A 26,775-nucleotide genomic window follows, 5' to 3' on the forward strand; every position below is an offset into this window, starting at 1 on the left:
GTGTCCTGATCAGTGTGGCTTTGTGTACACGTTGAGCTTTCACTGTACAGGATGATGCATGCGTGTTTATATTATCCCGTGAGCAGGCTTTCTAACGGCACACAGTTGCAGTGGTTCAGATGAAGGCCCTGCTCCAGTGGCCAACTTGCACAAGTGTGATTTGGAAACTTGAGGTCTGTGTTGCACATACATTTCCAGTGAAGCAGGAGCTTCCTAGTTGTAATTTACAACCCTGTCGTTTTTTAATTGGTTAAAATACATTATAACGTTTTTATATATTTTTCCAACCTGCATGGAGATTATAATTGAGTAGATATAACATTGCGTGGCAGGAGGAGTGAAATAGAAGCCATGAAAATGAAATGCGTAGATTGCACTAATTTATGGGTAAATAATGAGTTTGCATTGTTTTGTTTTTTTAATGTTGTTTCTCTTTTAACAGGACGTCCCCAATGAGCAGTCTCGACCCCCCCTTCAGCCACCCTCTCTTCAGCATTATTGAAAGGGGCGGTCTGGAAAGAGGCTAAGCGGATCCTGCGTTTTGTGTGTGTGTATGTGTGCGTGTATGTGTGTGAGAGAGAGAGAAAGAGAGAGAGAGGCTACTGTGACAGCGCTTCTTGATGCACAAGTGCTGTTACCGGGTGGGCCGTTATTGTCACATTGCGAGCAGCCAGTGCAGCCGTTTGAACATTTTTGCAAGGATAAAGACAAAAACAGCCGCATCCAGCCGACATGGGGAAGGTGGAAGGAGGAATGAAGTGCGTGAAATACCTTTTGTTCGTGTTCAACTTCATATTCTGGGTGAGTTTCACGTTCGGTCTTAACCGGCGCGATGATGAACCGACGCGTAGAAGTTGCGCGTAAAGAAAAGCCTCGAGCAAGTGCAGCGGCGCGGAATACTCACCCGACGCAGGAGAGTTTCACATCCACGTGGTGTTTTAGCAGAGAGGCTGAGGCGGTTTGCAGTTTCCCCATTTGTTCTCTGGTCGTACTCGTGTGCGTGTGTGTGTGCTTTATTTAGCCTTGCTGTTGTCCGGCGTGGGTTTACTCTGCGTGGCGCGGAAAGGGTGACAGCCAGTGGTTTTTCACTTTTGGCTCACCGGGCTCAAATCAGATTTTCCACAGAGGAAAAACCCGCCCCCCCCTTTTCCCGGGGAAGCGTGTTTTTGAAAGGAAGACTGAATGAAAAGACAGAAAGAGGAATGGAAAACAAACTCAGTAGCTGGCCCACTGTGCCTCATTGCTTCATTAGCAAACACTGCAAAACTGAGTGATACTTTTGCTTTAGAATCCCTTCCACTGCTCCCTCTTTTAAAAAATGTTTTAAGGCAGCACTTAAGCAGTCATTAAGGAGGCCCTGGAGAGTCACTTTACTCAAGACAAACAGTCAGGTGGATGTGAAAGGTGTCTGTGTGTGTCTCGCACACATGCTCTGTAGATGTGCCTTCATAAACACTTTTTTTTATTCTTTGTGAAACGCTACACACAGAACTCTTTCCCAGTGGATAACGGTGCACTTCAGCTTTTGTGTGCCACTGTTCACACTTATCACCAAGATATGCTCCTTTGTGTGTGTGTGTGTTTGTGTGTGAGAGATTTTCCGAGCATCTGTGGAGTGGATCAGGCGCGGAGTGCGCTCTGAATGGATCCATTGTGACGGCAGGACAATAGCACAATTTCAGTCTGCTGCTCCTGCCCGGTTAAGCAGGAGAGCCTGTGGGAGCCCTCAATGAGGCAGTCCCGCCGCTGACTTCTTCCGTCTCCACTCTTCACAACGGCAAGTATGAAGTGGACGCGTGCGGAGACAGACGGGTGAAGACAAGTGACACGACAGACGAGGCTGATAAGAGGACGGATGATTGTATTTCTCCTGCCACTAAGATTCTTATCAGGCGGAATGATGAAGACAGTAAATGTGATAGTAGAAAAAAAAAAAAAGGGTCACTGGGAGATTGAGAGGGATATTCGTGTGCGTGTGCGCGCCCACATGACAAAACAGGGACAGTTGGCGCGAATTTGACCCAGATACTGATTGAAAATAGACCAGTATGAGGATATTCTAGCGTTCTCTGGATATAACATGTCTTCACTGTGTTACATATAGTGTAGGACCACAAAATCCTAAACTCAAGCTAATTCTTAAGTTTCCTGCCATCTCCGCCATAGGAGTTCTGCACCCTTTCAGCCACAACGTAACAGGGATCACGCTCTGTTCATAATAACGGCATCTCAATCCCTCCAGGGCCTGCAGCCCCCTCTGTTGACTGTAGAGCAAGAGATGATGAGAAGTATGTGAGTGATGAAAGCGGGTGGAGGATGGGCAAATGTGATTTCTTTCAAATCCCCCCATGGACCCCAGTGGACAGTAGAGCAGAGACAGGACGGTAGTGCTTCTTTTGGACGGGCTGTTACGCTCGTTGATTGATTATAACGCAGGCCAAGCACTTGAATATATTTCACTACATTTTCTGCCACAGATACAACAGAACATCAATACCATGCCGCCGTGTCTGGGTTGTGTTTGTGATTCATAGTCCTGTTTAGTCAAATCCTCAGGAAGTAAAAGGTAGGGCAAACATTTCATCAGTGGCATTCTACCGAGCAGCTTTTCCATGGATTTTCCACCAATGTTCTTCCTCCTCGTCAGCCCAACAAAACAATCTCTTTGTTCCTGAAAAGGCAGCACCAGTGTTAATGGTTTTATGGTTTATGGACTAGGAACTTTTGGAAGGACTCTGTGTGTTTCCATCGCACAGAACAGGGTGTCTGCCTCAGAGAAGTTCCTGCTCAGGGAGTAGCACTTTTGATAGCACAGGAGTAGTAGTCACCATAGATCTATCAATCTATTTTGCAGAAATGACAGGACCTGACAAATTTAATCCCTCAATTTCTCACAATTATCTCAAGGAAACATTGAAAACTTAGGTATTTTACTAGGAGACACGATTTCTCCCTGCTGCTGTATTGTGTTAACCTACAATATGTTTCAAAGCTAGAAACACTGCATGCACATTTGTACTGCAACTTTACTTTGGACACTTTTTTTTTTAAATTATTTATTTTCTATTTTGCAAAGAGCCCATGTTTCAGTCTGCTCCTCTTTATGCGATTAAAAGTCACAAAGTAAAGCAGTGAACACGGCAGCAATCATCGCTGCTGGACCAGCACTACGACATCTTAATACAGTTTATTAGTTGTAACGTGTAAAACATGCTCAATACATTGCCTGGCCAAAAAAAAAAGGTCACACCACACACTCTAATATTTCATTGGACTGCCTTTAGCTTTGATTACAGCACACATTCTCTGTGGCAGATAAACTTCTGCAACGTCTCAAGATTTATTTCCATCCACTGTTCCATTAATTTTTCACCAAGATCTTCAACACATCCCAAAGATTCTCAATGGGGTTATGGTTGATTGACCCATTGATGGAATAACCTGGTCATTCAGTATATTCAGGTAGTCAGCTGACCTCATTCTGTGGCCACATAATGTTGCTGAACCTAGGCCAGACCAAATGCAACCCCAGATCATAGCACTGCCACCACAGGCTTGTACAGTAGGCACTAGGCATGATGGGTTCATCACTTCATCTGACTCTCACTTGCATCTTCTGATGCGATGCTTCCCCACTATCCTTCCAGTTTTTAATAATGCGTTGGACAGTTTTTAACCCAATTTTAGTAGTTTCTTCAATCTCCTTAGATGTTTTCTCTGCTTGATGCATGCCAATGATTTGGCCCTTCTCAAACAGACTAACATCTTTTCCACGACCACAGGATGTGTCTTTCAACGTCGTTGTTTAGAAATGAGAAGCTACTCATTGCATCAGTTGGGGTTAAATAACTTGTTGCCAGCTGAAATATAGTCACCCATGCAGTAATTATCTAATAGGAGGCTTACACCTATTTGCTTAGTTAAATCCAGGTGGTGACTTTTTTTTTGGCCAGGCATTGTATTTAGTATATTAATTATAAAACAAAAAATACGTTGATTTTTTTTTTATTATTTATATAAAACACATGTATTCCTGGTACATATCCTGGTATATTAAGTACCAAGCTAAATTACTTGTGGAATAATAACACTACTAGATCCATCAAAGAATGCACACACACCCCGGTCAGTTACATTTATAAAGCAGAAGCAATAACTCAGAGATGCTCAGCTCATCTTTACGTGTGAAAATGTTTAACACATGCAGACGAACAGCAAGAAGCCCATAACATCAGGGCCCGCAGAGGATCTCCATTAGAACTGGCGCCACTTCAAGACTACTTTAAAATTAGGTGGCAAAACGGGTCAGTGGCTTTTTAGTTTAAAAAAAAAAAAAAAAAATGCCCATGGTGCTATTAACCCATTCCAGTTGCGTCTGATACAGCTTACTGTGGCGCACTGAGTAATTAACCGACTTTCAAACTTCATACAGTGCATTGTCATAGTGTTATGTTGTGTTACATCAAGGGTGTTATTGTTGCAACTGATGCTACCACATTTTAGCACAGTTGTAGCAGATTTTTTTCATATTTTGAATGAATTAAAAACAAAATTCTGAAGATTTCTGCTAAAACACAGTGATTCTAAAATCTAAGTCATACCAAATAATGTCCCACAAATAATGTGCAAACGCACTCAACGGCTGACGTCGACGTACGCCTCTCTGCTCCACCACCCCTGCCTGTCGCTCAGTACAATGGGATTTACTCCACCCATAATTATCTCACTCCTATTTACTCTTTCCTTCTGCCCATCATTTTTAATGTTCCCCTGCATCTGTTTTCCCAAACATTTGCCAGACAGAAGACTATTTTTGACAAATCGCTCCCGAATTACTGCCAGATTTTGAGGGCAAGTTTACAGCTGTGTAGCTTTTGTACACTATTTTTGTTTTAATTTACATTAAAGCTCTTTGTTTCTGTCCTAGAAAGTGTGTAATACCGCAGACTGTCTCTGACCAAGACCACAGCCCGGTGTCAGCTCAACCCTTGTTCTCATGGAAATTTCCCTCACAAAAAAATAAACACGATTTAACTGCACAGTTAAAAAGACGGCCTGAAACTGTAAAAGAAACTCAATAAAGCTTTGACACAGAGATTTCCATCCCCCGTCTAAGAAATCTCAAGACATACAAACTGTCTTCAAAGGTATGGGGGCAGAAAGGGGACACAAGAGACCTCTGTTATTCTCACTCTTTTCTGTGTTTTAGAGAAAGCGGAACCTGAACAGGACACAGGTTCGAGTTTTATCTTTCTCTCAGAACAAGATACGCCTGTAGTCTGTGTCTGCAGGCAGAGAAGAAAAAAACATGATGGGTCCTCTAATGACTTACTCTCTTTTTTTTCCTCTCTCCCCTCCCTATTTCATTCCCTCTTTCATTGTGCCTCCCTGTCTCCCTCCTATTGTGCACTAAAGCGTATAGTCACGGGGAGACAGTGGGTCTTTGTCCTTCGGGTGAGATTGGGTAGGGAGAGGCTGAGATGAGGTGAAGCAGAGGAGGGGGGAATCATGGGGATAAGTCAGGGGGCGGGTAGATTTGGGGGGCCAGTGAGGCAAAGAGAAGGGAGTGGCAGGGGATAAAGCAGGAGGGTATGAAAGCAGAGAGGGTGTTAATGGGACCTTTGGGAGAGTCATGGCTCATGAGTGCCAGTGTCGGGGATGTATTTAGCATGTCAGCTACTGACGGCGGTGTTTGTAAATCTGGGTTTGAAAAGGCTTTTGAACGCAGCCATAATAGTAATGAGGTTTGGCCAAGCCTCTTTTCAACTGCGAAACAACCACCTGCTCCTCTATGCAGCCCTGACACAGTCCACGTTAGCTTACTGCGCGCAGGCCTGCAGAACTTCACACCTACACCTACACCATCAAGTGTTCTGACAAATACCGCAGATAAACAGATCCAGAGCCGCTCTCCACACCAGCCTAAGCTCTGCGGCCTCTGCTTCGCTGTGCTTTATCACCTTGGACCTGCTAATCGCGAAACCCCAAATGCTCAGCTGTCCCATACATCACCGCTCACGACACTAAATCCTCAGTTTGTGAAGAAGCCTGCTTCCCAGCACCTGTCCCATTCCGATGCTTTACAGCTGAGCTACTGGCTTTACTTCAGACCAACACCGTAAAATATAACCTGTGGATCTGGAGTGGAGGAGGAGGAGGAGGAGGAGGAGGGTGTGTACAGTGAAGGTGAGGATGAGATACAGAAGACAGAGAGCAGATTTGGTAAACAAGAGAATAGTTTGTGCTTGCCTAAATGTGGCGACGGAGGCTTGTTAGCCCAGCTTGTGGATACGTAAACAAACAGTTGCACAAACAGTGGTTTACCTAAATTCTAGATCTAGGACACAGGGAGATCATGTGACCAGGACTCCTAAATACTCTCCATTTAGACAAATCATTTTATTTCTCTGAGCACACACAGACACAGACGCTGTGTTGTTTTAGAGCTCAACTGAAAGGTTTTCAGACTGGATTATCCTCAGGGGGGGCATGGGATAAGTGATCACTTACACCCTCTCTGTATTGATCTGTCAGTGGAGCACCCACGACAGGCCTCTGCACTGGAGAGTATCACGGCTGTCTAGAAAAAAAGCATTTAGTTCTTATCACATAGAGAATTTTTTTTTTTTCTGTAGTCAGACTGCTTCGAAGCAAATGTTGATTTTTGATTTTGTTAAATGTATAATGAAAGTGACGTGGATGAAGGAAAATATGAGCAACGTGTAGCCACATTTCCAAACAAGCATGAGGAGTTGTTTAACCTTGAGGTGCCACACCGCTGCCCGCTGCCAAGCAGGTCATTTTCTCCCTACTGTGAAGCCAGAGCTTGCTAAGAGGTGGTTCAGACTTACATAAGTTCCAGTTTCTGGGCTCACTTGGTCTAGAACACTTAAACGATTCCTCCCATGATGCAGACACAAATCCAGACCCTTTGCTTTGACATAAAATACAACATTTCATTCTACCTAACACTTAGTGAGATTATACCTCTATAGCCGGCGAAGGGGTGGAAGGCTCGAGAGGAATCGAGTGGAAAATCAGATTAGGGACAGCGAGAGAACAAGCACTCTGAAAGACTGGAAAACATGCACTTCTGCTGCGGTGCATTAGATGAAGAGAGTGTTGGATTCGCAGTTTAAAGCAGGAATGACAGATCTAAATCAAATATGGAGCTCAAAGGCTTTGTTGTGAAATGTGACAAAAAATCTAATTCATACTCCTTGTATTTCAGCAACCATCTGTTGATTTAATAGTCACTACTGAGAACCAGGATTCAGTTTGCTTTTATGGATTCAATTAAACACATCTCACCAGCGCATATTTGTGTGAAATGGTCATGTATTTGTACGTTGTTTCTCTCCATTGTTCTGCTTAGTGAATCTTTTTGCACGTCTTTCTGTCTCTTGTCTCCCCTCAGTTGATGGGATCCTTTGTCCTGGCGGTGGGACTGTGGCTGCGTTTCGACCCGGAAACTGTTTCTCTGCTCAGTGGCGATAAGGCCCCAGATACCTTCTTCATCGGTGAGTGCCGTGACACACATGAGCTGATGCTCAACGCTGCACGACAAAGCACCAAATCAGATTCAGTGCTAGACCACAGATTGAGGAAAAGGGTTTGTGTTCTAAATATACTCAAAACTGCTCTGAATGGGTCATGCAATTTCAATGAATTCTTCTACTTCTATTTTGTATCGCTTCCTCACCGTCAGGGCATCTCAATACAAAGCTTCCTATGCATCAATTAATATCAGAACTCTCACTGTATTTGGATTATTAAACGTTGGAGATGGGTATGAATAACAGGAAGTGAACGCCGCACGTAGAGTGTGAATGTTTGAGGGAAACCACAGGGCTGGACTCCATTTCAATCAGTCATCCTGGCCAGATGGAAAGTAAGAGACAGAGGGGAGGAGCAGGGACAGTTTAAAGGGCAAACGCAAGAGGACAATGATAAAAATAGATGCTGATGCACGGCAAATTTCAGTTTGACCGAAATGTGGAATGACACAACATGCAGACTGTGGGCAGAGAGTAGAGGAGTCATGGCACCGCACCGACTCACTTACTGTACGTACACTCCCACCACCCTGCAGCTTGTGTAATACTTATGATAATGTCAGTTATTTTAACAGTCTGCAGAGGAAATCCTTCTACCCCTGCCCGCGACTTTCTTTTCTTTTCCCGAGCCAGCTGAACTGCTGAGGCAGATAACATTGTGTAATGGTAGCCCAGTGCACCTTAGAGCAGAGAAATACTTTCCTGCAAAATCCAAAGGTATTTCATCACTTCCTTCTGCGTGAGTGGGCCTGCAAACTGGAAAGCGGGTCGGGTGGCGATGTGATTTAGCTGAGTTCGGGCGGCTTCTGTCAGGTCGTCTGAGCTACACATGGGTTTGACAGTGAGAGCGCCGTCTCCTCAGGCACAGCTGAGAGCGCTCAACAGTTGCTAAGCCTCCTTTCCCACGGCGTCAAATGGCACAGTAACAACATGTGTCGAGAAAATTAAAATAATTTAAGGCGTAGGGTTAATAGGAAAACAAATGAATAGTTTTGTCTTGTGAAGTCTGGGGCAGCAGCATCACCTGTCGCCAGATGGAAGGAGTTAACAGCTATGCTTAATTAACGCACACATTTGACACCTCTAGCTGTCAGCTAAACCTAAATGCCACTCCTAATGCAATTATTGTATCACACCGAGTTTTATTTCGACACTCCTGTGAACTGTCTTACTCAATCACCCCCCGAGACTATATAACATGGGAGCTAGTGTATCATCTATCAAAACATCCTCCAAAGAGCTGTCGCCTGGCAACCGACCCCACCTGTATTAGAGCTCATCAGTGGAGCCAGTCCTGAGTTCCTCCCTGCAGACCTACCCGTGGTGCGTGTTTCCTAATGAGAGTGTAAAATAAGAGATGAGGGCGCCTGAGAGGACCTGAAGTGTGTCCTTAGAGCTCCCCCTAAATGAGACTCGTGCTAACAAGGGTGCTTACAGGGTTATCTCGTATGACAACAATATTAATAGGCACAATAAGTGGGTTCACTAATCTGACAAAGCGCCGGCATAACTAGTGCATAGTGCAGCCTGACGCTTACAGAGCCCTTCTTCACAGTCCAGAGTGTGACCGCTTCACGGTGCATTTGTAGCTCTATGATGCCCCCCTTTGGTGACAAATGATACAGCTGGTAAAATCTGAGCATGTAATCCCTCCCACTCACAGTGAATGCACCGTTTAAGCTTTTTAGGCTGACATGTCTACATTATGTTTACGCATGACTAACGGTCTGATTTATGTGCCATTACTGTGACTGCATGGAAATAAACATCTTTGTTTTTTCTATTCCACCAGGTGTGTATATCCTGATTGGTGCTGGCAGTCTGGTGATGTTGGTTGGTTTCTTTGGCTGCTGTGGAGCTGTTAGAGAATCTCAGTGCCTGCTGGGTTCTGTGAGTATAAATGTGCACAGATTATGGTCAGGAACTGGACTGAAATGCACTTTTATCCTGTTTCTAATACTTAATGTCATATGTGGATGATTTTTCTTTCAGTTCTTTGCATGTCTGCTGATCATCTTTGGCTCCGAGGTGGCCGCCGGCGTGTTTGGCTTCTTAAACAAAGACAAGGTATGTTTATCATTTGACCGCTTGAGAAGTAGGAGGAGCTGGGTTAGGGGTTAGTGCATGTCCATAGCTGAGGTGCCTTGAGCAACCACCTTAAAAAAAATTTTTGATTATGAAGTTCACATGATGTCCTTGAATGCCGCATTGAGTTTGACAACCCCAGTCTTGTCATTTACCGATATTCTTTCACACAGATAATCGAAGATGTCCAGAACTTCTACAAAAAAAACTACAATGAAAACAACAATGGCACAATGATCATCTCTTACCAGAAAGTAGTACGTAAAAATAAACTGATTTAGAGTAAAGTGTAAAACAGCATTGTCAGTAAAAACATTGCTTGTGCCAGGTTTCTTCTTCTAATGTTTTTCTTCTCTTTTTTAGCTCAATTGTTGTGGAACACTTGCTAACCCATGCCCTGATTCTGATTCTTCAGATACCAAGGTAAGATCTGTTAACAGCTCTAGACTCAGGGCGGAAATTAAGTTCTGCTGCTTTGTTGTCTAGTGAGTGAGGTGAGTCATGGTACAAAACATCCTGCTTCGCTTGGACTGAACGCTGCCTGACTCTTATTTGTGCTCTGCAGGACTGTGAGACGGGCATCAAAATGTTCTTCAACAGTAAACTCTTCATCATCGGGTACGTGGGCATCGGCATCGCTGGAGTCATGGTGAGTTAGAAGAAGAGAGAAGTTGAATGCAAGAGTGATACACATTGTCATTGAGAGTGAATCGATTTTTTTTTTTTTATCTCTACAGATCATTGGGATGATCTTCAGCATGGTGCTCTGCTGTGCCATTCGCAACAGTAGGGAGGTCATCTGAGTCAGATTCATGACCTCTAACCTTCATCCCTCCTGTAGCCAGCCAACATTACAGCACTTCCATTTCTCCACAAGGAAACCAGGAAATAGAACATGTTAAAAAAAATAATCCTTTCCACTATGGTGCTCAGCCCCTCTCTCCTGGCTGATCTTTGACTATTTTCCACTTTTTTTTATTACCAGTCACAAGCTGAGTTGGACCTTTTATAACCTTCTGATAAGACTTCCGCATATCAAGTGGGAACAGTAGAGTTACTAATGTCGACCTGACAATCTGTCAAATAGATTTTCCTCATGGCCATTTGGCCACCACTACAATTTGTAACCCACATACTATCACAGTACTGTCAACGCTTTTTCACACAGCCTTGGCACTGACCCCTTGGCTGTGGGAAACTTAAGCCTGAGAGAGCAATGTGAGGTGAAAGCATTTCAGTTTGCTTATCTGTGCACTTAGAAAACACACACACACAAACGTGCACAGACATACAAACACAACACACACATGCTTTGTGACGTGAGACCACAGCCTTAAACATTTTCTGGCTCCTGAACGGGAGTTCTGATTGGCTGGACCAGAGTGGGGCGTCAGGAACGGGAATGACTGGTTACTGGATCCGTCATGCAACTCAGTAATTCTCACACACACATATAGTATACACACACACCTCAAATCACACAGGTTGCTCTCTAAAGCAAAAATCTTAAAGGAACAGTTTGGCATTTTGAAGAATGAACTTATTTAATGTCTTGAAGGGACCTCAGCCTGCAGCCAGTGCGCTTAACTTAGCTCAGCATGAAGCTTGTAAATTGAAAAAGAACAAAACAAACCTGGTACACTCAGACATCTTTATTGCAGATTTTGCTGCCTGTGGACTAATCCAAGGTACATGTTTCTCCGTGTGTTCGGTTTTTATGCTAAGTAATGCTAATTGGCTTGACAAACATAAGAGCAGTGTTGATCTTTGCGACTATCTCTCTTAAACTATACTAAACTTTTGCATGTTTTAGTTTATTTGCTACAATCTTTTTCCGATTGCATTTCTAAGCTTTGTGTGCAAGGAACATTAACTACGGTGGACTTCGCAGTTGCTAAAAAGTGATAGACAAGCTACCTGGAGTAGTAGGAAAGGTACTTTTAACTAATCTTAAATGTGCCTCCTGAGTTTTAAAACGGTCATCAAGCTACACAACTGTCCCTTAACAAGGCCAAACACTCAAAGCGGATCAATACTTATCAATCTTTCAAAACATGCAACCTAAACTACAAATCGATTCTTATGTGTTTGGCAGAGGGCCCGGTGTTATAGTTACCTCTTCTTACTCTTTCATGGATAATAAATATGCTTGCTTATGTAAGAGAGCACTCTTCGCTCTCTGTTGACTGCATGTCAAAAAAGACCCAGATGACGTGGACATGTTTACACGCTATACATATACTTGCCAGTCAGCTGAGAATAAGCAGTGGAGGTGTTATATTTGGTTGTCCAAGCCATTTGCTCTCGTCCCACTTCCATCTTCCCCCCTCTCTGTGCCTTAAAAGTACACCTTAAACAAAAAAGTAGAAACTCGTCCCTCTATTCCTCTTACTTTATTAACCTCAGTTAAGGTTGGATAGGCATGTCCAACCTGGAATTGCATACATTTATCCAGTTTAAATCAGGCCGCTTTTAATTCGGTGGGGTTATTTTCCAAATGTCCAGTATGTAAATATGTGTGGGTTGTTTTTTTTTTGTAGTTATACATTATTTGTGGCTGATGTGATCCTGTTTAACAAGCTGTATTTAGACAAATGTTTGCTGTAGTTGTACAGTGTTGTAGTCATAGTGTTTGCGACGTTTTGATATTGCATCCACACAGCTAAACCAGCTTCTAAATGTGCCTTTTTTTGATAAAGAGCTAGTTGGTGAGCTGCAGGCTGTCTGAACGTAAAACAAAAAAAAGAAAAAAAGGAGCGTAGTAAAAGTGTACATATGTTTGTAGAGTTGGACTGCATTTAAGTGTCACACACATTCAATGAGTAGCACATATGGCCCGAGTCGCCGTTGTTTGTTTTGGTGTGTTTTCAAAGTGTCGCACTCGACTGTGTCTTGTCTCAGCCAAGAGTGCTGAAGTGGTGCAAGCCAAAACTTCCCTGCCATCTATTTCAAAAATCCTTTGGTGGAAAGAAAATTTATTCTGAAGACTCAAAACAACCCTGTGGCTGAAACTGAGGAGTCAACAAAGGCTTAGATACCACTTCCACATTTCAGCGTTAACTCTGAGGCGACACAAAAGAGTCCCGACTGTCACTTCAGAGGCTCGGCGTAGCTTCAACGGTTTATTGATTATCAATCCACGGAGCTGTTGCTGTGTTATATTTTTTTAAGCAAAGATAGTGCACCTAAAAAAACGTGTACACGGTCAAGCCTTTCTTAGATGATTGTGTGTTAATTTATTTTAATACCATTCCAGCCTCTCAGGAATATAGATGGTTGACGTTTAATAAAAGCTCTTGAGGTTTTACAAAGTTTCCCGTGTTTTCTTTCATCATAAGTTACAGAGAGAGATTTGAGGCAAGATGCTCAGGCATGTTTCAGGTAAGAGCACAAGTCCAGCAAATGCTGCAACAACACTAAACTCCACCTGGAAAAGAGGCATTCAGATCAATTGTTTTTGCGTTCTCAATTACAAACTCCAATAAAGTTTGGGGTGTTTTATAAAACATAAATAAAAACAGATTACTGCTTCCCTAAAACATCTATTGCAAATCTATTTCAACCTATATTAAATTGAAAACACTACAAAGACGATATATTTAATAATCAAACTGATAAACTTTATTGCTTTTTGCAAATATTCACTCATTTTGAATTTGATTTCCTCCAATACGTTCCAAAGAAGTTGGAACAGGGGAAACAAAATACCTGGAAAGTTAAGGAATGCTTAAATAACACCTGTTTGGAAGAGTCCACAGGTGAACAGGTTAATTGGAAACAGGTGAGTGTCATGATTGGGTATAAAAGGAGCACCCCCGAAAGGCTCACTTGCTCACAAGCAAGGATGGGTTGAGCGACTAGCCCAACGGTTTAAGAACAGCGTATCTGAATGTACAGTTGCAAGGAATTTAGGGATTTCATCATCTATAGGAACACTTCAGTTTACACAGTTTGTCGCAACATCTACAAGTCAAGTCTAAACTCGGAGCGAAAGCCCCATATTAACAACACTCAGAAAAGCTGCTGGCTTCTCTGGGCCCAAGCTCATCTCAGATGAAATGACACAAAGTGGAGAAGTGTACTGTGGTCTGACGAGTCCACATTTCAATTTGTTTTTGGAAATCATGGACGTTGTGTCTTTCAGGCTAAAGCGAAGGACCATCCAGATCGTTATCATATCATACCATATTATATGTCCACCATTTCACCCAGGGACTCTGTCACATATTCTGCTTGCTGTAATGGTTTCAAGCCCTGAAAATACACCCTTACGTCCACACACTTGAATTCCTCCAGAAGTGAAACACACAGCCACACCTTGCTAGAGGTAACTTAATCACACTGATTACCAGAAAATATCATCACGCACTCTGCGGTGTTGCTAGAAGAACTACAGCAGCCGAACATAAAAATAATTCGGATTTCTAAAAATAGCGGCGTATACTGTAGTTGTAAATCTAGAGGAAAACCAGAGATATCCCATGTGGTTAGTCAAATGAGGCTCACGTCAGAGGATCATCTTTCAACACTTGAGCTTTACAGACAGCTGAATATTTAGTTGAAGGGAGAGATATGTGTAAGACGGGGCAGAGACCCCAGGACTACCCAGGATAGAGTTACCCCAACAGTGCAGTATGAGCACATTCTAGTGCCAAAAACCCAGCCGATGCGTGTGGTGCATGTGTGGACGTGTGGGGCAAGCTTGCATCAGAAAAAAATAACATACTGTTTACAATGAATCTGCTACCCGTTGCCAGTAGCTCTATCTAATTATATGCATTTTATGCAATATACTTCAAGCTACACACACACACTCCACGAACACAAATAAACACTGCATTTATAAATATTTATTCAGCATTTAGAAATCTCTATTTACATGCGTAATTCTAGAAAGAACTTAAAAAATAAATTGTTTTCTCAACCGGCAGAACCACATGTTGAATGGTTAAAACTGTTCTTGGTGATCTTGATGGGAACTGAACATGAACAGTGTGAGAAAACTTTCGATATACAGGACACATATTTTACACAAGAAAGTACTACGACCCATGAAATCTTCCAGAAGAGACAGAGACAGACCGAGAGGCCACAACTGAAACAATCTTTTCCAGCTTCTAAGATCATTCATGTGTGTCTGCTCCTGTATCTCTGACAAGAAAATTGACCAACCAGACAACTGCAATCCGCCAAGAGAACGTAGCTAGTTGTCGGTCATTTTGCACTTTTATTTCAGGAGCCTTGGTCCCAAAAGCTTAATGAATCCATCAATGAAGTCTTCTTTGCCCATCACCACTTCACTTCCACCACAATCAAACATCATTTTCCTCATATCACCAAAGGGCAGAAGGCCTTATTGAGCTATTTAGTTGCAGAATTCAAGCTCGCACACTGAATGAGTTGCGTTGGCTGCCATGGAAGAAATTCACAGTAAAGATCCCAAACACCTCAGCCACAACTCAGCTACAAAGCAGTGCAGGTAATGGGAATGGGGAAAGAATTTAGAAAACCACCCCTGGCAACACCAAGTAACAGATTCCCTGTATGACGCCCTTGTGGTTAAACAGAGCAAACATTTCATTACATTAGTGCAAGTTAAGACCCCTTAAACCAACTGTTATCCAGATCTTTTCCCCACCAAGATGTAAAAGAAGTTATTTGCCAGATTATATACACATCATAAATACAGTATAATCATGTCAGTGCCCTAGTTTTATATATAACCCATTAGAACAAGATAGTTATTCAAGTAAAGTTTCAGCATTTCACCATCGTTATCTGGTGCTCCTTGGCACACTTGGGTCTCTTTTGCAACACATTAAAAGCCATCGCCTAGTGGTTACCAAGATAGGGTAGCTGAAGGGAGATGCAGGTTAGAGTTACATTTAAGTGTAAGTGATATGCGTTGAAAGGTCTGGTGCCACAGCAGTAGAGTCAAGTCTGTTCTGGGCAAAATAGCGATCGGTGTTGGACTTTCAAAGCTCCCAATGAGGGAATCAACTCTCTTTTTCGTGCTAGACAGTTTCTAAAATAAGAAACAGTCTAGCTAAAGGCATAATTTGAAACCATTTTTGAAATAAAATGTCATCTTACTGGTCCCTTTAGCATTTTACCACAAACCTCCAACAGTAAAGAAGATACACAGTAACAGAGAGCTGGGTCCGTTGCTGTGCCTAGGGCATAGCTGCCGTGATTTAATGAGCCGGCAGAAAGACGTAGAAACAGCTGGTTTATGCAGAGTAGATATTGTAAGGGGCGTATCCCAACAGGTACTCTCCAACTCCTACAAAGTACACAACCTGGGCAATGCCAAAGAGTGGGGCAATAACCAGGGCCCGGCAACTGGCCCCCTTGAGGAAAGCTCCGGGACCCTCTTTTCTCAGGATCTTTCTGCAATAGAAAGGAGAGCGCAGGGTTAGCACAGAACTGGCGCTACTGGTGTCAACCAAAAATTGTGTTTCTGGGAATCTGAATGATTAAGATGTGATTACCTGACACAGTCCACGACACCATTGTAGGTTTCCTCGTTAGCTCCTTTCTTGAGAGATTGTAGCCTTGTCTTCACCACTGAGCAAGACATACAAGAGTGACTTTAGCTGAGAATATATAGAATATGTGGAAGAACTTTTTTGTTAAGATTTACCTAACAGGCCAGTTATTTAAACTTAAGCTACAGTAGATTTATGCTTATGCATCTGATCTACATCCTGAAAAATATGGCTCCACGTTGCTGCGATGTAGACGTTAAAACTGGCCAAAAATGTATTTCCCCAGTTCCTTCTGTCTCAGTCAGGTCACTGGTCATAAGGAAAATCTACCCTGGTGTCTTTTCTATCTTGCAGTGACTTCAGGAACTGTTCCAGTCGCCATCGTTTGAAGTGCATGGAAAGAAACAACACACCTGACTGCAGACTTTTACGTTTCAGCGGAGTAATTACGGAACAATGACGATACACGAGCGCACAATATGCTTGCGGCGTAGGCTCATCACTCACCATCGCAAGGGCTCACAGCCACGGCGGCAATGGATCCAGCCAAGCAGCCAGACATAAAGGACCAATAGAAAGGCACAGATGGGTCGTCAGATGAATGCTTGCCGAGCTGGTGCAGATGTGCAAAAAGGGGGAAGTACACAACGGAGAAGGGGATGTCCCTGAAAAGGTGGACAACAAATATTTAGTTTTGACCTCTTGCAAAAACATAGAAAGTTGGTTAAGTACGAGCAACAATTAAGGTCAATCTCACCTCATCAATGTGGCCCCAAGTCCCCTGTACAGTCCTGTGACTCCTTTGGTCGTTAGCAGCTCTCTGGTGATCTGTATGGCGGACACTCGCGAGACCTGAGGGCTGGCGTTATAAGAACGGCTAAGAACAGCACTGGTCCCTCCCATCTTCAGAGTTGTTACCACACTAGGCATCACCCTCTGCTGGGCCGCTGGCAGGTACAGAACACACAACCTTATTTTTTACCGAAGCTAAAACCATAACATCCCAAAGCAGCAAATGATCTATTCTTCTTTTAATTGGCTGGGAAGAAAAATACCCGAAACAGGTGAAGACTGTCTTACCTAGCCTTCCTGCATCCTGCAGCTGGATCTTGAGCATCTCCATGGGTGTGGTGATAATGACCTGGCACATTCCTGCACAACATCCCGCCAACATCTCCTTGAACACTGTCAACTTAGCACTGAGGACATGTGAGAACTAGGTTAAACAATGAAGTTGGACAATATTTGTTTTGGAGTCAGTCTTTGAAGATCAAGTGCTACTCACCCATCTTTGCTCAGCTGGTGGCGGAAGAAGTCATTAGCAGCTAGTTTGATAGCCTTCTCTGGGGTTACCAGGGTCAGATTTACGGCAGCACCTGCAACAACAAGCACTACTCATGACGAACTTAATTCTCAGCTTGACAGCAAATAACTGCAGCCAAGGAAAGAGTTAAAAAAAATCAGTAAATGGCAAGATGTCTGTAAATATCAACCCCACTCCTGAATTATAGAGGCTAAATCAAATAAAAAAGACATGGTTTATGTGAGGCACAAAAGGCCATTATTTTTTTTTGCAACCTGTGCTTAAACGGAAAAGAGGGTCAGCCAGAAAGGCACAGTGATCAACAACAAGTTTTTACGTTCTTACAAGATGCACCCAGGACCCACTGAACCACTTACGGATCATTTTACAATGGAGTTGATCCAAGCACTGTGATTCGACCCACAGTCTTCGTTTTGAGCCTGATTAAATTTGCCAGTTTGCATGTATTGGTTCCACGTATTTTATTTCAAATAAGGTTATGTAATCAAAATGGCTCACAGTCTTGGTACCTCTGCCAGCTCAAGCAATATCAGCTCTCATGAGGTGTCTACTACGTATGACTTATTTGAGGCCAACAATCACTTATTAAAGGTACTGGTACTGTTGGTTTAGTCTTACCTCTGTACATGCCAAAGTAGCCTTCGGATTTAACGGTCTTTATTAGGCAATCCATCCTGAAGAGGAAAAAAAAGGCTTGGTCAAATTCTGCTCGGCTACCACAAAATAGGTTGAGCCTTACTAAATACCTAAAATCTAAATCTAATCAACTTACAATAAAAGTGTCACAGAAGGCTGATGATGAATAGACTTACAAAGGACTTGCATTGCAAGAAAAGGCTGTATGCACATGGTGTAAAAGAAAGACCAAGGTTTTCACAATACACAAACTGCCTCTGATCTTTCTTATGGCAGTTGTGGCTCTTACATGTTCTTGTACAGTTGCTGCCCGCTGCGTTGGTTCTGCAGACGGGTCTTGGCCAGGTCTATCGGGAACACACAGGTGACTCCGACCATGCCTGCAATCCCTCCATTGATCAGTTTGGCTGGAAGGCTGTTCAAAGACAAGTCACAACAGTCAAGAGCTACAAGTGAATGACGCTGAAGCAGGATAAGGACAGAGGTCATAATTTGAGCATAAAAGCACTTCTTATATGTGTGTGAACCGTATCTGAGGCATCGGCTTTACAACACAACTGGGTATAGAGTAAGTGCCTTCAGGAATCATCCAAAAATAACTTGCTGAGTAAATCAAACAACACAAGGTGTTACACATCCCGAGGCTTCTTGCCCTACAGAAACGCAACACACAAGTGTTTACTCCGTATAATGAATGGAGTTAAACAGTGAAAGCGAGGCCTCTCTTCCAGAGGCCTGCGCTGGACAGGTTCGTACCTTATCTGCTGTTGCTGGGCCATGGTTCTTGTTTGTTGTTGAGTGTAAAAGCTGGTCAGCACAAAGGAGGAGGTCGCAGAGGGAGAGCAGGCTGAGAGTCCCCGAGAGACACTGAGCAAGGCAAGAGTGTGAGAGAAGCGCAGGGTTATTTATACAGAGGAAAGTCCAGCCCTGCATATCCAGGGATAAATTCGACATCTCTCTCCACCCACTGCACTGCCCGCCAAGAAACATAGCCAGCACCAGTCATCGCCATACCAAAATCGAACCACAGTCCTTTCGAGGATGCAACTATCATCGGCTCAGAGCTTCATGACTGCAAATGCACACTCACTTAGTGGATAAAATCATGAATAAAAATACCATGTATATATCGTCTTATTAGCTTTAAAGCACACGAAACAAGACAAGATGTTGACTAATGTGGCAATACAACTTCATATCCATGCTGTTTTTGGACACAATTTTACATTTTTGCTTTTAAAATTGAGGGAGTCTAGAGATACGTAGTAGGAAAAATTTGCTATAATTATTTTGACGTTACAAATGCATAGCCCTGTTTTATGCCACATTTTGCACATTTTGCAGACCTGCCTTGCTTCTTTATAGACAGGGCTACATTTACTGACAAGAAAAAGTAGCGAGATCATGCAGTACGCACCTTAAAACGAAGACAGGAGTTTAATGGTGCTGAGCAGCTGCCAACTCTTTGTTTCTCTGCACCGCTGCAGGACTGAATGGATAAGGAATGAATGGGTATAGGGACAAAGCACCTGTGACAGCTAGGTGTGTTCAAGACCTGTCTCTTCGACCAATGACTACGGTTTCTGTGTTCCATGCGAGGTGGGATGGGCCGACTCGTCTCTACAAGCCTGCAGTCGGAACATGATGCAACATTATGAACACGTTAATCCGTTTTTCTCTCAGACTTGTCGAACTGTGCCGTGACCCAGGGCACATGGTTGACATTTAACTTAACCATATTTGGTCCCATCAGTAATTGTGTGCCACAGCATGTGCAAAAAATGTGTGAAATCTTGCAGGAAAAAAATCAATTACAGAGCCACACAAATGAACAAACTCGAAAGCATTTCAGTATGTACAAAATATTTTATAGGTGGATGCAAGTATTATGCATCTGTACGATTTTATTACTCGTCAATACAATTCACATTGGTAATGCATGCTCAACACAGTTTTTTTTATTGCAACACAACTGCCTAACAAACAGGAACAGTTAATGAGCAGAGAGGAACTACATTGACATATATAAGCAGCAGCACTGCCGGTGCATGTGCACTGATTATATTAGCATTCTGTCAGGTTCCCAGAGCAGGCTGGTTTTGTTTCTTCACACTGCCCAGTGCAACGGAGCAGTGGTCATTAGAGATCGGGCTGGGCTGGACACAGTGGTGTGTGCGCATGTCACAGCGCTTACAGCTGCAGCAGCGGGCAGCAGGATAATACAGTTGTGGGTTGACATCCTGAGGGCAACCAGGAACATGGGCAGCCCGGTACACCAAGGAGAGAGGCACACAGCTACGCTGGATCAAGAAAGTCCTCCCAAAGCGTCCCCTCAAATTGGTGTCCTGCAGTAGAGGAGACAGGGGCTGTTAGGGACTGTGCAATGGTGGAACAGAACAGTATGATTAGTTTAACACAGATATCTTAAAATGTGTCTTGGTAGTGTGTTAGCCACTGTTGTTGTTATGGCACAGAGGCAACAAGAGATTTCCCTCAAAGATCCGTATGCATCACCACATCATCTTCGTTCCAAATACGCCAGCGCTTGTGCATCAGATGCCAAATGCTCAGCTGAACAGTTTCCACAAAGTGTCTGAAGTGCGTGTAGAGGTTGTCACCTGTGTGTAGCAGTAGCCACTGCAGATGGTAGTGTTGACAGCCACACACTGGGAACAGTCTTGCTTCTCAATCCATATGGTGTGATTTTTCAGTGTACAGGCACACACCGTCCCAACCACCAACACGCACAGCAGCAAGCATTTTAACACAAACAAAGGCATGCTAAGAGTGCACACACACCCAAATGTGCTGACAGCGACAGACACTCTGTAAACGCAAAAAGAAAAAAGAAACATTAGATGCAGTCAGGATGGTGCACTTCTGATTTGTTAAATTTCATGCAAACCTAAAATGAGGAGAGGAAGACAAACTTTTATAATGCACCACGATAAGCTATGTCCCTGAATAATATTTTTCAGATACGAAGATGTTTCTGTTTCTTACCCTTGCTGTGTTCTCTGTTCCTTTCCTCTGTGAACATCTGAAAATATCAAGGACGCTCACCCTCTTTTATGGAAACCTTAATCCACCTTGAGTGCCCCAGAAGACTTCAACGTCAGACGTCAACAATACCCTTCCAGAAATCACATGTCATCCGCCTGCAATGTTTAGAGTGGCCGTGTGTGTGCACATGTGCAGGGATGCACATCGTTCATTTTCAGAGGTCACACTGAAGGAATATCAGGGGTTTGAGCTGTTGTACTGATCCCACATGATGTTAGAGCAGGTCGAGAACAGCCGGTGACGCAACTCCGGCCCTGACCCGCAAACTGATCCATGTGGTTGATTCCACACGTTTTACTTCAGACCATTCCTGTGTTTTGATTTCAGTCACAAGGGCCGGTAAAAATTCCTATGGAAGTCTCTTTTTAAAGTGACATTTCAGAGTAATATGAATGACGGAAAATACACATTTAAGAATACTTATTTAGTGGCATAAATATATAAATTCATTCCTAAGAATGTATCAAATTTAGACACAATGGAAAATACTGAATGACAGCAAATAGGCTTTTTTTGGATTTTCCCTCTGGTCCAGAATATATGCCATTAAACAGTTCTCATCAAACACAACAATTCTCCCTTAAATGTGATATTTAAAATGGACATTATCTGGCTGATGTCGGGTCAGCACTCACATGTTTGTGTCCTACCTAAGTAAAAAAAAAAGGCTACAGCCTCATTCTTTAAGCCATTAATGCTCCCATAATTCCCATCTGTTCCCAGTGGACGTGGCCATGTAAACCCGGATTTTTTCCACACAAAAACATATTTCATTTTGATTAACTGAATAATTCTTCCAGAAATTGAGTACGATAGTTTGATTTTGTTTGGGTTTTTTTTGCATGTCTCTATATAGTAGTAATGTTCCGGTGACTTCTCCGTGACTTCTCCGGGACGTATCAAAATGTAATTAGTTTGATTAGTAAGTCTAATCATTTGAGAAACCCCAAAGAGCAGATGTATTTTATATAGGTCTCTTCAGTCATCTGAGTAAACATGTCTTCAAATTACAAGATAGAAAATACAGATATTATTATATATTTTATTAGCGAAGTGCTGAAAAATGAACTGCTATAAGAAACAACTGCCACAAACTAATTTCATCTCAAAACATTATTAATTATTAATAGAAGAAAAAACAGCACATGATGATGTGTGATTCTGTTAATTAGATCCCAAGGCAAATATGGACTTGATAAATAGTTTCACACACTGAAACTACATTGGGTGTCATTTTATCTAGAAATACTAATTAGTGCAGAATCAGAATGGGAACAAGTTGATTGACAAACTCATAAACAATTGGAAGGATAGCTCTGGGGCTCTGCAGGTACCCCAGACAGAAGGATTAAGGTTAATTGAATTAGTCTACACATCATATGATGTGATCAGTTCAATATTTTGCTTTTTCTGCTGACCCGGCCCCTGCTTCTATCGTTCTATGTTTGCTCTACATTAACCGTGATGGGTCACAGTTATGTAACAAAGCCATCAGATAATTACAACAAAGTGGGTCGTGGACAGTTCACCGTCTATCTGTCCTGACATACATCCAGCTGCTTGGAAATCAGTGGATTATTATTATTATTTGTCACGATGTCAGGTTCGTGAGGCAAGAGAGCAATCAAAACAAGACATTTCCCCAGGCAAGAACAGTGTGTTATTTCAGTGCTACGCAATTCTGGTGCAGACTTGATGTCCTGGTTACAAATCCAGTGCTGTGTGAGCCACACCTGATTTAAAACCAACATTAAATTTTAATGATTGTATGATATGTGCAATTTGTGCCCACTTTCTCTGCAGGGATTCTGCAGCAATTTTCGACATAACACACAGACAGATCACGTAAACATATAGTACATATAGAATAATGATTTTAAGAATAAATTAGGTGCTAAATTGTGAAATGAAAGTAAGTCATTAAATATTTAATGTTTGAATTCTGAAGCAAGTAAGAGTGGTCATGTTACTGTTTAGCTGTAAAATGTTTGTGGGACCCAGTAACGATGATGGAAAGGTCCAGGACTCATTTTGAAGTTGTGCAACTAAAAAGCCAGATCATCATGTGTAATCACGACATCTGTAGGTGATGTTTGAGGTTTTAATTCTGTGGCTCTCTGTTTCCAATCGTATGTGTATGTGTAACTCTGCACTCTCTGATAAGACTGGAATTGGGTCAGTCCTTATGTTTCATGGGGGCCATGTCTCGGCCATGCCCCGAGGTCGGCAGGTCACACGATGACCAACAAGTCATTTTCAGACAGTTCTAATTGATTTGGTTTTATTATACTGCACACCATAGGAGACAACTATGGAATAAAATATACACCAATTCAATGTTCTGCAGGGAAACTTTTGGACCTTTTGGACCTGCACTGAAACAAGTCTGATCCATCGATGCCCTGACATTATCACCGCCTTCCTAATATTGTGTAGGTCTCCCTTGTGCCTCCAAAACAGTTGTGACTCATCAGAGAATGGACATGGGCCTTCTGAGGGTGTCCTGTGGTGTCTGACAAGAGAATGTTGTTAGTGGGGGGCTTTGGGTCCTATGGGTTGAGGGGAGGGGCCCCTGAGGATCATCCCACAGATACTTGATCAGTTTGTGATGAGTTTGTGATCTAGTGAATTTGGAGGCCAGATCAACACCTTGTGCTGTTCTTCATTCTTTTTTTTCCTAAACCGTTTTTGTGTGTGTGCCTGTGTCAGGCTGCATCCTGCTGGGGATGGCTGCTGCCATCAAGGAGTGTCATTGCTATGGACTGGGGGTCCCTGGTCTGGTCTAGGTGGGTGGTACGTGTCTAAGTAACATCCACACTAAAGTTCCCCAGCAGAACATTGATTTGTCACAAGATGGCCAAAGTTATTTACTTCACCTGTCAGTGGTTTTAATGTTGTGGCTGATCGGTGTATACAGAATGAGCATTATTTTTATTAGAATGGATACTGGTGACAGTGCAGTGATGAAAATGTAACTAGCATTGCTTTAAACTTGGTTACATTATTTGAAAGTGCAAATTGTAGGATACAGTTCGGGGTGCAGCTAAAACTCTTAAACAGGGCAACTGAGTCTTGACAGGACCAGACCCCTAGATTATTTGTATGATCTGCAGCTAAATATTATATTGTAATTGTAATTGTAATATACTCTGGTACGGAATAACAATTTTAAATGTGTAAAAGGTGGGGGGAGAGTAGTCTGAATTGGGTTCTGGAGCTGTGCTCCACCTCACACATCGCACTCATCTGCCAGCCGCGAGCGATTCCAAGTCAGCTGAGCGCCACATCCACCGGAGGGTGCTAGGAAACCACACCACCCGGCTTCTCCTGTAACAGCTGCTCACAGTGACCCATATTTTCTGTTCACTCGCTCACCCGAATCAGGTGATACCCTGCAAGGGTAACTATTGGCTCTTGTCTCAGACCTTCCCCGAGGTGATTGGTTGAGTGACGAGCACTCTGCATGTGACCTCTACAGTGAGCTTCCGCCCACAGGAGGAAGCGAGCTCCACAGGATGTATAAATATAGTCCTGTACGCAAAGGTAATCTTTGTTAGGGTGTACAAGATAACTTAACCACAAATGTGAAGTTTTTGTAGCATAAAAACTGAGCGCAGACTGAGTGTCTGTCTGTTTGTATCGTTTGTGTCTGTCTGTGTTTTAAGTATTTCCACTTAATTAGAGACGTGACCGTCGCATGGCATGCTGGGAAATATGTGAATTTTCACCGGTCTTTCACGCGATTGTATGAGAACTTGCTTATTATCATTACAAAAGATAACAGTCGGCTAAATTTGTCGATATTGTAGGTGGACCACAAAGAAAATGCTTTAATTTTGTAAAAAAATTACAATTAAATTCAAATGTATTCGGATAGAAATAGTATATTGAGAACTACTAACGGAGTGTGTGAGCTCCTCTATTTTTATGCCATCATTTCTATATGAGGAGTGACCCAAGATGTCAGAACAGTAACATGTTTAGTGTACTCTGAATTTGCTGGGATTACGCTGTCCCTGGTCCAGACATACAGACACTATAGCTGTGACTTACATTGACCATTAGGTGGCAGAATAACATAATCTCAAATTTTGTTCTCAACTATGAAGGGATTCTGTGGATCGATTTGTTTACTGAGCGTAAAGCTAGAGACTGATCCATATGATTGCACACTAGCAGAAAAGTTTTATAAAACTTCTGGAGATCCCAAAGAGATGTGATTAAGTCAAAGATATGGTACAAAGACGGGTGCAGAGTCAACACGGTGAAATAACACCTATCTGGCAAAGAAACCAGTATTATTATGAGCATTTATTTTCTTTTCACATGAAGGTTTTCTCGCCGAGCTGCCTTTAAACTGCATAGCTTTTTGAACACACAGACCGTAGGCGGCAGTGAACATCCTGCTTCTTTGCTCATATAATAAATGGCCATGGCAAGGTCGTCTTCACGTAGAGAGGCCACAGCAAGGGACGAATTGATGTACGTCTTGAGCGACAAGTGAAAAATAAAAGTTTTGTTGTGAAAGAATTGTGGGCTGGTAGACAGTACGGCTTACCGATGAATGAAATTAGAAGATGCTGTATCTTCAAGGACAGCGTGCGACAGTCTGTGTTTTTTTTTCTGTTTTTCTGTTCAATTGTCTCTAGGATTCGTCTCACACCAGTTCCTAACACATTGGCTGCTTTACAAGCCAATGTGGCAAAGAAAAGAGCCTCTGTCTGCAAATTTACAACAAACCTGCCAGTGTTTCTAATATACATACATTAGACATATCTAACAGTTTGCTGTTCTCTGTCATTCAGAGTTTCTGATTGTTGGAGCCAGACTTATTCATGTGGAGAGAGAGGGAGTTATTTCTGGGGCCATTTTTTTAGTAACCTTGGCGCACCTCAGGAGGAAGAGGAAATAGTTTGACCTAAATCATCATTGCCGTCCTTGAAGACACACACGTATTAATAACCTCAGGAATCTGGAGACCACCCCTAGTCCTCTCTCCTCCTCTCCTCGCATCTCCAACACCTCCTCCTCTCCTCCCTGATCTTCCCCGCCCTAACTTTTATTCCGCCTCCTTTTTTTGTGCACCTTCACTTCCACTCACGCAGACCCGCAAGGCCCCCACAGGGGCTCAAAATCAATCTCACAGCTCCTAAAATAATCAGCCTAGTTGAGGATGAGGGGCTTACCAGTAACGTACAGTAGCTCCTCTCGCTCCTCTCAGTGTGAGTGCGTGAGGGCTGCCAGCAATCTCAGCACTCATTTAGATTTCCTTTCATTTTCGTGTTTGCCTCGGCAGTATTTATTTATTTGTCTTAATTATTTTGTTTCATAAATTGTGCACAGACATGCTTTTTCTGTCTAGTCTAAAATTCTGTCGAGTCTTTGCATGGGATTCTTCTATTTAGTTTTGACTTTAAACAAGTAGGATTGCTCAGTTCTTTCTTTTGTCTTGTAATGTGAATTGAATTTGTTATCCTAGTTTATATACCTTTCCTTTATTTGCATTCTCACTAATACTCATAATCCAGACAAACTAGTATTTGTCACACCAGGGTGAGGTTTTGTCTCGTTCATGTTTTTTGGGTTTTTTTTGTCTCGTGACTTCCTGTTTTATTTTGAAAAG

General features: G+C 42.7%; 3 protein-coding genes across 4 annotated transcripts; 1 reads left to right on the forward strand and 2 right to left on the reverse strand.

Moving 5' to 3' along the window:
* The first annotated feature begins 498 nt into the window (after positions 1-498).
* On the forward strand, positions 499-13,226 carry LOC311493878 (CD9 antigen-like). Its single transcript, XM_084552679.1, has 8 exons — positions 499-801; positions 7,418-7,520; positions 9,349-9,446; positions 9,549-9,623; positions 9,815-9,898; positions 10,005-10,064; positions 10,207-10,290; positions 10,379-13,226. The coding sequence occupies exons 1-8, from the start codon at positions 733-735 to the stop codon at positions 10,442-10,444; spliced, it is 639 nt and encodes a 212-aa protein (XP_084408805.1). The 5' UTR covers positions 499-732; the 3' UTR covers positions 10,445-13,226.
* Positions 13,227-14,497: 1,271 nt separating this feature from the next.
* LOC311493998 (mitochondrial glutamate carrier 1-like) lies at positions 14,498-19,842 on the reverse strand. Of its 2 annotated transcripts, XM_084552828.1 has the most exons (10): positions 19,507-19,842; positions 18,846-18,956; positions 18,379-18,504; positions 18,072-18,127; positions 17,415-17,505; positions 17,210-17,328; positions 16,887-17,076; positions 16,637-16,794; positions 16,133-16,208; positions 14,498-16,031 (listed from the first exon to the last, which is right to left on the reverse strand). In XM_084552828.1, exons 2-10 carry the CDS (start codon positions 18,866-18,868, stop codon positions 15,872-15,874), a joined length of 999 nt encoding a protein of 332 aa, XP_084408954.1. In that variant the 5' UTR covers positions 18,869-18,956; positions 19,507-19,842; the 3' UTR covers positions 14,498-15,871. The 2 variants fall into 2 exon arrangements, with proteins under 2 accessions (XP_084408954.1, XP_084408953.1); XM_084552827.1 differs by lacking the exon at positions 19,507-19,842 and having other exon boundaries at positions 18,379-19,077.
* A 117-nt stretch (positions 19,843-19,959) lies between these two features.
* On the reverse strand, positions 19,960-21,489 carry LOC311493999 (follitropin subunit beta-like). Its single transcript, XM_084552829.1, has 2 exons — positions 20,708-21,489; positions 19,960-20,434 (listed from the first exon to the last, which is right to left on the reverse strand). The coding sequence occupies exons 1-2, from the start codon at positions 20,942-20,944 to the stop codon at positions 20,165-20,167; spliced, it is 507 nt and encodes a 168-aa protein (XP_084408955.1). The 5' UTR covers positions 20,945-21,489; the 3' UTR covers positions 19,960-20,164.
* Between the last annotated feature and the right edge of the window lie 5,286 nt (positions 21,490-26,775).

This window comes from Chelon labrosus, assembly GCF_963514085.1.
Source record: "Chelon labrosus genome assembly, chromosome: 10".
NCBI lineage: Eukaryota > Metazoa > Chordata > Actinopteri > Mugiliformes > Mugilidae > Chelon > Chelon labrosus.